The 12,003-nt window shown below is 47.2% G+C and overlaps 1 protein-coding gene across 38 annotated transcripts in view; it reads left to right on the top strand.

Moving 5' to 3' along the window:
- Positions 1 to 12,003, top strand: part of Tcf7l2 (transcription factor 7 like 2) — a 192,333-nt gene that overhangs the window by 111,045 nt on the left and 69,285 nt on the right. Inside the window, exon 5 of one of the 38 annotated variants that reach the window (XM_028875134.2) lies at positions 11,247 to 11,387. The exons of the other annotated variants lie outside the window; for them this stretch is intronic. Within the exon in view, the coding sequence (XP_028730967.1) occupies positions 11,247 to 11,387 (141 nt within the window). The remainder of the gene's footprint in view (positions 1 to 11,246; positions 11,388 to 12,003) is intronic. 38 annotated transcript variants of the gene reach the window in all.

Genomic DNA, 12,003 nt, shown 5'->3' with positions numbered 1-12,003 from the left:
GCTGTGTTTTGCTTTAGTATAAGCGAGAATTGTGTGTGTGTGTGTGTGTGTGTGTGTGTGTGTGTGTGTGTGTGTGTGTGTCAGGGTGCAGGGAGAATGACATTCTGTTTCCATTTGTCACAACCTTGGCTTCCTACTTACCCAACGTTCTTCTTAAAATGAAAGGACCCAACCCCAAACTATCTTTCTACTTCCAGATTGCTAAATCTTACCCCACACCCGACAGTCTAGTGTCAGGGGGCTGGGAGATGGCTCACGAGGGAAGTGCTTCCCGCACAAGCAGGAGGACCCGCCTTTGATCCACGACACCCACGTGAAAAGCTGGGCATGGTTGTGCCCACTTAGAACCCCAGAGTTGGGGAGGTGGAGATGGGGCCCTGGAGCACACAGGCGGCCAGCCTCGCCTAAATAGTGAATCCAGATCTCATTGAGAGACTAAAGAGGAGGAAATGAGTGGATGGCGCCTGAGGAGTGACACCCAAGGCTGACCTACGGCTTCCACACTCATGTGCCGACACATGCATCTGCACACACTCACACACAAATGAAAACAATAAATCAAAATTAAAGAATAGTTTCGTGCTGTCTTCTGGGATTTACATTTTGCTTTGTAAATCTCTTCTTAAGAGAGTGCCTATGGACAGTACATCATCAGTTTCCTGGCCCTTCCAAGACACATCTGGGGAAGTAGATGAAAGGTGTAAATTAAGAAAAGCAAGTGTTCGTGGCTCCTACCTTAACCTCTGCTACGTTAAATGGCTCTGTTGAAGAGGGCTGTCACGGCTCTTGAAAACTTGGGAAAATCCAAGCAAGCAGTGCCATTAGTCACCTTTGGGAGCCCAGGATGTTTGATGTGAAAATTATATGGGCACATCTAATTGGGTGCATTTTCACCCCATAAGATATGTACTAAAGGGGTGACACTCCCCCTTCCCTTCTTTTTAAGCTAAATTGTTTAATCTGAATTTCATACGGTTTAGAAGAGTTCCAACGAGTCGGCTGCCATTTTTTGATGTCTTTTGTTTAGCCACACTATTTGTGTGAGGCAACCACACACATCTCTAGACACCCAGAAAGAGCTGGCGATCCCTCCCTTCCTTATGTCAGGGGATTGAGAGACCTATGATCCTCCACTCATGTCCTATAATTCAGTCTTCTTTCCAGGGTTCCTAGAGCCCACCTAGCAAACAAAGCCCCCACCCCACCCCACAACGCGTGTGTGCGTACGTGCGTGCGTGCGTTCGTGCGTGTACCTGTGCTTCCTGTAAAATAGAAAGAATAATTTTTGTCTTACCTGATTCACAGAGCTGTACACACATTTCCAGTAAAATGTGTTCAGAGTGAAATAGAAAGCACTCACACAGAGATAAGATAATGGACAATTAAGTTAATTTAAACCCTAGAGTTAATGACAGATCAATTTATTCATACACCATGGAGCTCACCACGTAAGGCAGAGCAATGGTTTTAGTGTATTTATGGTATTGTTCAACTGCCACCACAGTGTTGGACTGTTGCATGCTCCCTCCTGACCACCTCCTCCAGAAAATACTTCCATCAGCTGCCACTCCTGTTCCTCTGTTCTCTTGTCTCTAGACGGCCATCAATCCTTTCTTTTTCTATAGAGTTCCTTGTTTTATGCCTTCACTTACCCATGGAAATTATGCAATCTGTGATCCTTTGTGACTGGCTTTTTTCACTTGGCTCAGTGCTTTCAATATCCAGGTATCATCAAGTATACCAGTACTTCATCCTTTAGCTGACTGAGTAATATTCCATTGTGTAGATTGACTGTGTTTTATTTAAGAAAAATTTCAAAATTAAAAACCACCACCTAAGCTCATGTTTGTTTAATTTGCAAAACTTCTTTTCTTTTTTAAAGTTAAGGGATATTAAGGAACAAAAATTTTCAAATCTGTGAGGGGCCTGTATATTTCAATGGGTCTGTACCTCGGCAGAGGCTATCTAGGGGCAAATGATGGATGGAGCAAGGAAATTTCAGTATTCACAGTCTCTGAAGAATCAAGGCTTACAATCAGTGAAACAGTAGCCATTTTTGCTTAGTCTCTCTGTGGGTTGACTGAGGGTGGAGATGTTACCTGCAGTGGCTGGAGCACGTCCCTGATAGAACCATTTCTCTTCCGTCTGTGTTTTCCGCTGGTAATCCTTGCCGATGTGCTAATCATTCACCTGGCAGCCAACAGTCTGAGGAGGCGAGAGCCGTGTCCGCCCTGGGGATCTCCTCCTGCTTGGGGGTTCCTTCCTGGTTACTTTTTCAGGTGGCTGCTTTGAACCCACCGAAGAGTTGAGAGGCACGGCGAGGTTTGTGTTCTGAGAGCAGAGCTCAAGGGGTCTGTTCTGTGGATGTTGCTCTTTGGTCGGTTGGCTGAGGGAAGGCAGCAGGGTCTTGCTCAGGATGGAGTCTGCCTGGGTCAGATGCTCTGATGGCTACCCCCCATGTTGCTGGCATTCGTGTCCTGGAAGTGTCTTGTCTACTCACGTTACACACAGGGTGCTGGCTTCATTTTACAGAGCAGGGATGGGGTGGTGTAGAGACGGGCAGAGGCAGACAGATCTCTGTGAGTCTGAGGTCGGCCTGGTCGACATAGCGAGTCCTAGGCCAAGTAGAGCTGTAGCTGAGATCCTGTCTCAGAAACAAAACAAGCACACAGAAAAGACCGGAGAGGACTTGCTCAGCATGTACCAGGCCTGGTACCGCACAGGCCGGGTATGGGAGTGTAGACCTGTAAGCCCAGCATTTGGGAGGCAGAGGCAGGAAGATCAAGCCTGCAAGAACTTCCTCAGCTCTATGTTGAGCTTAAGCTCTGCCTTAAAACAACAATAAAAATTGGAACACTGTCTGATCCTTCTACACACACACACACACACACACACACACACACACACAAGCTCCTGTGTGTGTGTTTGCACACAGAGCTCTCTTTACTAATAAAGATACAAGTATTTGATTAGAAGGAGGTAGGCTAAGACTCGGGCTCTACAGATCCTTTTTTTTTTTTTTTTTTTTTTTTTTTTTTTTTTTTTTTGGCCAGGATTCTCACTCCTCCTTTCCCACTGAGAATCCCAAATCTCATATGAGAAAGCAGCTGAATCAGATAAGGTCTAATCTGAGCAAACAAACCTGCTTTGGCCACATCACTGTCCTCCAAGCTGGGTCTACTCTGGAATCCCCAACCCTCTGGAATAGGCTCATGGGTAATAAAGGCAATCTCTCTCCCAATGGACCAACTGGCAGTAGTGGTCCCTCCATCCCCCGAGGGCACTTTTGGGTGGCAAGTATCATTTTGTAGCCAGGGATGCTAACTAATGGAGTTGGCAAGGCTCTCTTTAGATGGTCGTGTATGCTCCTATTTTTGTACAAGATATTATCATTCAAGATCAGTCCTGCTGGTGGGAATCATTGTCTTCTGAATATATCCATCTTCAGAGTCTTCTGTCATAATTCCTCCTTTATAGTCTCTCGAACTGACTTTAAAATTTTTCAGCTTGATGTGCTTCATGACATTAACTTAATGTCTGTGGTGTGTTTACATAAGCACCTAGAGACTTTAAATATCATTTTCTCAGAAGTAGCCCCTCGTTCGCACAACCGTTCAGTTATTAGAGCACAAAGACCCCCTGGGGATGGTGTCATCAGGAAGCATTTAGTGAAAAGTAAGTAGTACATTATTACCTAATGCTAACAACTGGTTAGTGGAATGGGAAAGGAGGACCCATATTTGGGGTTCCCATGGCTAACAATTTGTGGATTCTTCAAACACTTGCAGGATGAATTCCGGGGTTCTTGTAGAAGTCTGTCGTTTGCATTTTAAAGCATGTGACTCTATTGATGGAGGAGAGGGGGGTTGTTCATCAATACCAGCTTAGTTAGCAAGGCTATCTAAATGTCCTGGTGGGGAATGAGATTCCTAACCTGTCCACTCTGTTTTCTACTTCTCAACTCCATTTTAGGCAGATTACTCTCCCTTTATGAGGAACAATTTAGTTTTTAAAGAGAAGATTTCCCGGCAGACAGCCCAGAGCCTGAACAGGTCTTCTTAGTCCCATGGCCATGGCTGTCTCAAGACTGCTGGAGGTATTCAACTTGCAGCTCATGGACGCACACACCCCAGGATAGCTGTTAATGTGGCCTAACACAACCCTGAACTTAAACTGCAGTTTTAAAAACTCAACTCCATAGTTCTCCACGTGGACACCGTGAATGACAGCTGTTGCACTATCAAAAGCTTGGCCATCTATAGACATTCCTTCACAAAGCTGGCCTGGGGGAAAGAGCTCCCTCTAGCCACAGCAAGTACTGCATGGTGTTCGCTTTATCAGCTGGACTCCCAAGCTCTTGGCGGCCTGTAGTTCTTTAAAGCTGAGCTGATGTCTCAAGTTCTTCCACAGTGGCTCGTTACTGAGGAAGGACTTGAACCCGAGGGTTAGGCTTGAGTGTGCCCTCCTTGAGCATGGTCTTACAGGAGTATTTGCTTACTAGAGAGATGACATCACTAAGAACAGGGGCACCAGGCTCCATATGGGGGTAAGGGATATGGAAGTGAGAGACGCTTTTCTTCTCATCTGCTTGAGGTCTCTGGAGCTCTCACACCATCCTAGAGAGCAGAAAGGAACTCACATGGGTGTCAACTAGGGTCTGGGATGTGAGACTTGGAATTGCAGCCAGGCCTGGGCCTCTTCGACCCTGATTTCTCAAGTCTGGGCAAAGCTATGGCTCCCACTTCAGCTTGTTACCTTTTGTACAATGAAGGCTTTGACCTCCAGGGTTAGAGGTAATTTGGTGTTGATGGCAGATGAAAGAGTAAAAGTACCCCTTCACTCAAAATGACTCCAGTATCTCTCCCCTCCTTCCCGAACCGTCCCAGACTCTTAAAACCACACACACACACACACACACACACACACACACACACACACACACACATTATATCCTTGGTTTTTTTTTTTTTCCTGGTGTATGATAAAATACATCATATTTCCAACTTCTCAATATTTCATAGCTAGATTTGTTTTCCAAAGATGGGATGGGGAGAACCAGTCGTCAAAACTTTGTTTTATCCCGGAAGGACCTTTGGGATGCCGTCATCTGTTCATATTCTTGTGCCTTCCCTGGCCATGTAGAACGTTTGTATAGCAAAGTCCATCTTCATCCTGCATTGCCTTTTCTCCTTGCTGCAGCTGTCTGCCTCCAGGTAGATACCTTCTTCTTATGTAATGGCAGTGAGCAGAGAGGAGGAGACATAGGGCTTCTGGACTTGTGAGCTAGTAGCCTCATTGACAGGACACACTGAGCCACTGTAGGTTTTTATCTGTGCTTACGTGAAGCTGAGGAGGTTACAGAGTGCTGGTCTTTATCTGTACTTACGTGAAGCTGAGGAGGTTACAGAGTGCTGGCATCATTAAGTGTGAAGATGGCTGTGCTCCCCCATTTCCGTGGGAGTGCCTCATTCTATTTGGACTTTTGCCTCCTCTCTAAGTTTGGGTATGTGAAGGCCCAGGTGGACATTGTTCCCATATCCATTGACCTTATTGATGGTCACTCCATGCCAGTTAATTCGCCTGTAGACGAATTTCTAAATGATCTTATTAAATAAAAAATATGGAGCCAGAAATTTGGATTAAAGCCCAAGAGAAAGATCAGAGGAATAGGACAAGCCACAAGCTAACCTCACCTCACCAACCCCACAGCTTCCAAAGAGAGAGCTTCTTCCTGTACACTCACGTTTCTATGCCTTTTCTACTCTGTTCTGCAAGGAGCTCTCTTAGCCCAGCTGCATCACTTCCTCTTCCTACACAGCTCTGTCACTTTTTGTCTGTCTGTACGGACCTCCAGAACTCTATGGTTGGTACTGGGATTAAAGGCATGTGTCACCACGCTTGGCTCTGTTCCCTAGTGTGGTGTTGAACACACAGAGACTCTGCCTGCTAAGTGATAGGGTCAAGGGTGTATGCTACCACAGCCTGAATTCTTTGTTTACTTATAATGGCTGGCCTTTTCCCTCTGATCTCCAGGCAAGCTTTATTTATTAAAGCACAAATAAAATATCACCACAAATGCCAATTCTGAGTGGGGTGCTTGAGTGGCAGGGACATGCACACTTGAAGAGGGAGAGGCTGTGTATATGGCCTGGACATTTGTCTGTCCTGACTCTGAGACTTCCTTTTCCATGATTCAGTCCAGACTGACCAGGCATGCAGTCATGCACATGTGTGGGCCATGTACACATGTGTACCCACTCACACCAACTCACATTTTTGGAAAATTACTGATGGAGAAATGTTGCATGCATTTGCATGTTAATAGTGGTACCTGGGTTTGGGGATGAATCTGGGCTTGTTTTTCATGATAAAATGGTATCCTTTGCCTGGATTACACATGCTCTGCCTCCACTATAAGCGGTTAGAACATAGTTCAAATGTAATTAGTTCCCATCAAAGTCACCCCATCTTCTGAGATGAGAATTGTTCATGGTGCTTGAAGTCAGGTCCCATGACCCAGGAAGACCTTCTGCTTCTCTCCAAGGTGATATTTATGTGTATGTGGTTGTTCATATGGTTGGATGGCTGCTAATGTTTTCTATTGGCTTTGTTTGTATGAAAGCTTATATATGTGTGTATATAGGACACAAAAATGAGGATTCCTCCCATTAACTTGCATTACTTTGCTTGTTTTTGTTAACTGGCCCTTGTTGGTATCTCTGTTAAATTGATTATTTATTTCTATGAAGATGTAACATTTTCTTAGAGGGCCCTGAAGTGCTGGTGTTTTAAAATCTGAGTTTTAGTTTCTTCTCTTCCCACCTCCACACCCCAGGTATATGGACTTGGACAGGCTTACAGATCTGCAGACTGATTGCAAGATTTGTCCATGGTCAAGCTCTGCTCTCCCTTAGAGACTTGTGGGTGGTCTCTCTCCACTTGCAGTGGAGGAGAAAATGGCCTCAGAATTCAACCATATATATTAGGGTTCTGCCAAGACAGACCCGAGTGAATGCTGTGTAGGGTTATAGAAAGTGATTTGGCATCAGGAGCTGTTCCACACATGAGGCTGGGAAGTCTGAGGGTCTGAGATTGACACCCAGGACACCCAGGAGGACTGAAGGCAACATTCATTTGCCAAAGAACCAAGGACTAGCAGAGGGGTGGTTAATGTCCTTCTGCAGCCCAGGGCCTCTATACTTTGGAAGGAGTTGTGTTTTAGTCACGCTCAAAGGAAATTGGGCCAGAGGAATTCTTTCTTCCATCCGGGGCTCTGTTTTCTGGTTTCTGCAGGCCTTCACCTGTGGACACAAGGAACCTACCCATACTAGGGAATACCCATACTAGTCCATTCACTCAAATGTTAAACTCATCCAAAACACATCAGAATTTGTTTTTCTTTTGTTTATTTATTTATTTTTTTTTTTTGAATTTTATTTTTTCTTGCCCTTCCTCTCCAACAAAACAGGGTTTGTCTGTATAGCCCTGGCTGTCCTGGAACTCAGGCTGCAGACCAGGCCAACCTCAAACTCAGAGATCCTCCTGCCTCTGCTCCCCAGTACTGGGATTAAAGGCGTGCACCACCACTACCCTCATTTTATTTTTTCTTGAGTCAGGGATTAAACCGAGGGTCTTGAACATGTTAGACCTCCATTGAGCCACATACACCCCAAGCCAAGAATAAAGTTTGAGTATATATCTGGACATCCTGTGCACAATCCAGTAGAGACCAAACATGTGAAATTGATCAAAGACACAGAACCAATAGGAGGCACATATAGTTCATGATGTACATATAGTAAAAAGAGTCTTCACATAAGGAATTGGCTTACACAGTTATGAAGGCTGGGACTTTTCTGGAGCCAAAAGTAAAGCTTAAGCCCCCCTCCCCCACAGCTTTAGTAGATTGACTCAGATTCTAGTAGCAAACAGTTGCTGGACAATTTCACTCCGATATTATTCAATGCAATATGTTTCTGAATGTTTCAGTATTTTTAGAGCTTGTTGGTTTTTTCAGTTTTGTTTTGTTTCTTAAATTGTTGTTCAGCTCTTTTTCTCCGTATTTCCCATCTGTGTGCGTGCGTGCGTGCATGCATGCATGCATGCCTGTGTGTGTGTGAGTGTGTGGGCGTTTCCCAGTAAAGCAGTTTGTATATTTTAACTTGCTGGCTTCCATTTTATCACATGACTTTGACTATCACCAGCATCTTATGGAAGGAGGCAGTAAGGTCACAAGGAAGTACGATCGTGGAATATGCAAATACTGCTGGACTTGTGGGCGTTTCCTGTAGCTGTGTACAGATCTGCCTAACACACCATGTTGTTAGGTGCTAGGCAACTAAGCCCTCCGTCCCTTCCAGCCTGCCTTCCGTATTAGCATGCTACATGCTACAGCCCCTTAATTCCGTCTTCCTTCTCTGGAAGAAACGCCCCTTCAGAAATCCACCACATCTAGGCAGTGTTTTCCAAGCAGGAGAGCAGGGCGGTATGTGGTAGTACCGCTCCCCGAGGCAGGAGGAGCTCAGGCCTGCGCTTACTTCTCTACAGTGTCTGCCCCCTTTCTCTTCACTTTACCACTCAATGGTGGACAGTCCCTGAGCTCAGTCCGCCATGGCTGAAGTGCTCTCCTCCAATTTCTTCTTCTCTCTTCATCCCTAAGGCAAGCTGCCTGAGAACATGAATATGCAGATGTCTAACTGAAAAGTCCAGGGGAAGGAGATGGCTCCTGTGGCTGGATCCAGAGGCCCTTTGCTCTCCCGTCGTCCTCCAAGTTGACTTCATCACATAGAAGCTTATTCAAGTCCAGAGAGCTCTTACCTTTGCCCCTCAATGTCTGTGACGCGGTTTTGAGTCGGTGTCTGTGCTGAGAGGTTGCCGTGTGCAGGGTGGGTGCACACGGAGTAAACCTGCCCACACCTCAAGCTGGGGGAGCAATGGACTCTACCTCAGCTATAGCTTCACAGAGTCAGGCTAGTGTCTCCTAAATAATGTCAGATTTTATTACTGGAGAAACCAGGAAAGGCCATGGAACACAGAACCCAGCAGCTGCTGGAATCAGCATTCATCATTCTTAGCACCCGCTTGAGCTTTGTGCTCCTCGGCTACAAAGCCCTTCCCTTCCCTTATATTCACATGTACATCCAGAGCTTCCCCAGACTTCTATGTCCTAACATTTTAAGGCGCTTAGAACTCATTCTATTCTATGACAATGTTAGAAGCGAATGTCTTAAAGACACCAGATAAATGGGGATAAGGTGAATCCTGCAAGTTCAAAGCTGTTGGCTCATCAGAGACAGGGAATATGACCACCAAATTTGGCTCTGAGATTCCCTGACTCCTAAACATGGGAGGAAAAGTATCTAGGGTTATAGATAGAGGTGTGTGTGTGTGTGTGTGTGTGTGTGTGTGTGTGTGTGTGTGTGTGTGTGTAGGGGAGGGGAGAGGTTCCTCTAAGAGGATAGGATGGGCGGCGAGGAAGCATCCATGGAAGGTAACAGAGACAGTGTACTTGAAGGCAGCCCTTGCTCGCTGTGTGCCTCTCCTATTTCTTTCCCAAGCTCCCTTCTCCAGCCACTTGCCCCTGGGAGACTTGCTTTTGTGGTTGTTCTTTGTTAACCAACAAAGCAAGGCGATAAGCACTAAGTCCTCACATTGCTGGGCTCCTTCCAGCAACAGCTGGAGAGTTCACCGTGCTGCCCTTGAAGGCGGCACTCAGGTGAGTCCGTGCCCTAGACACAGCTCATACGGTCCCCTCCACTGTAAAGCTGGGCTGATCTTTCAGCTGGGCTCACACGTCCTGTGACTCACCCCATTTACCAGTGAGTACCGTGAAGGTCCTGCTTCCCAGATGGACATCAGACAGCCCCATGATAGCCAGCCAGTGCTCCTGCTGGCCCTTAGCTGCTGATCCTGGACAGGTCCCCAGCGTCCAGCAGTTGGTAGCCCTTTGTCACCTGGGGAGCTCAGTTTGCCTGTGGATGGCTGTAATACCTGAAAGCAACCCAGAGCATATGGAAAGATGGTGTTGTGATGGCCTTGTAGGCTACTCCAGGGTTGTGGCTCCCAATCTTTATTTTTATTGATTTGTCTTCCAGAATTATCTGTAGTTGTCTGGGCTAGGTGAGTTTACTCAGTCCATTATTTGCAATGAACATAAAAAGGTATAGTTACCCTCCTCTCCCTCCCTCCCTCCCTCCCTCCATCCCCCCTCCCTCCCTTTCCCCCCTTCACCCCTCCCTTCATGCTGGATAGAGCTCAATGTCAGAGCTCTCACATAGCATGTGCAAGAACCTGGGTTCAACCCCCAGGATCACCAGCCAACCAACCAACAAACCTGAGAAAACCGGAATGGCATTTGTTCTTTTGAAGTAGCCCTTCTTCACACCCCTAAGTTCTACCTCTAAATTCTCTACCTTGTAAGTGGAGCTGTAACAAACTTCTGACCAGGCATGTGGGTCTACACAGCGGCCGTTTGCTGGAGTTGACTAAGCACAGTCCATACCGTCCCTCTAGCTGTGTGACCTTGGGCATGCTCCTTAACGTCTCTGAGTCAGTTTCCTCCTCTGTGAAATAGGCAGAAGACTCTTACCCCTTTTGGTGGTTGTGGGAGTTCATGGGTAGTCAGCACAACCCTCTCTAGGGCCTGGGTGGAGAAGGCAGCTTTGGGGACCTGACACCTATTGAGTAGACTTCCCTTCAGCACACTTCCTGAACACATGAGGTGTGCAGCTCCTGATCCACAGAGGGTTGGAGGGGGGGGTGCTACTGTGTCTTCTCTTAGAAGGCTGCAGTGTAAGTGAACAAAGGAGTGTTAAGACAGGAGCCCCAGCAGCTCAGGTAGTGAGTGCATTCCTACATGAGTGTGTATCACCATGAGGTGTACATGCACATCAAGCACGTGTGAGTCCGCGGTGCAGACTCCAGCAGACCCACTAAGTGCATCCTAACGGAAGCGTCAGTACGGTAAGTTAAGAGAGAAGGCGCAGCCAGGTGGCCGGTTGCTGAGAGGAAGGAGCAGCCATGTGTGACAGGGGATAATGTGTTCAGGGCTGGGCATGGTGGGGAGGGACGTCGTAGGCAGGGCTGCATGAGGAAGTTGTGTTTGCGATGTCTCTCAGGGACCCCAGCTGCATGGCAGGGAGGCGCGGAGAGTCCTGGACTCCTTCGGCTGGGGGCTGGGTGTGCCTCGGTGACTCGGCCCTCTCCCTGCCACGCCTCACTCTGTCCCCCTTTCTTCCTGGCAGCAGAGTCCCCTCCCTTGCTGCACTCAGGGACATGCCTGTCAGCACTTCTACCCCCCCTCAGACTTCACTGTCAGCACGCAAGTCTTCAGGGACATGAAAAGCAGCCACTCCTTACAAAAGGTTGGGGAGCCCTGGTGTCTGGAGGTAGGTCTCGGAGCAGAATGACGGTATGAGACGAGCCAGCCCTGAAATGAAGCCACCCATCCAAAGTTTACCTCACATGAGGGCAGGGCCCATGCTGCCACCTTCATCCCCGAATTCTCCTTGAGTCACTTTCATTCCAGGTGCCATGATGTCTGGCCGTACTGACCACTGATAGGGAAATCATAGCCATAAAGTTGCCACTTTACAAGAAGAGGGTGGAGGCTGTGCCGGAGTGGATGCAGGATGCCCAGCTGGCTCGTAAAGGTCACGTGACCCAGTGTCACACGCAAGAATGCGCATTATTCCATCAGACTTGAACCTAGAAAGCAATTTCCTGGGGCTCTTTATGGCTCCCACTGGAAGGGAAGCTAGCTATTGGCTCAACTTGGCCATTGCTACTAGCAATTAGCAGTCTATAGTATAGATTTCCTTTTCAAATTCAGGGTGCTGAGAAATGCCTCCCACCTCCCAAGATCCCTGGCTAGCTGAGGCAGGCACAGCCCCATGGCTGCTCCCAGATGTTCTCCAAGGACAGGAAGCATTGTTAATTTCCTTTAAATAATTCAATGCAATGTCAATACCCCACACGACTCTGTGCTCCGGGAGTGACAGCTCT

The sequence above is a fragment of the Peromyscus leucopus genome, chromosome 1 (assembly GCF_004664715.2).
Source record: "Peromyscus leucopus breed LL Stock chromosome 1, UCI_PerLeu_2.1, whole genome shotgun sequence".
NCBI lineage: Eukaryota > Metazoa > Chordata > Mammalia > Rodentia > Cricetidae > Peromyscus > Peromyscus leucopus.
This window is presented reverse-complemented; position numbering and strand designations above follow the sequence as displayed.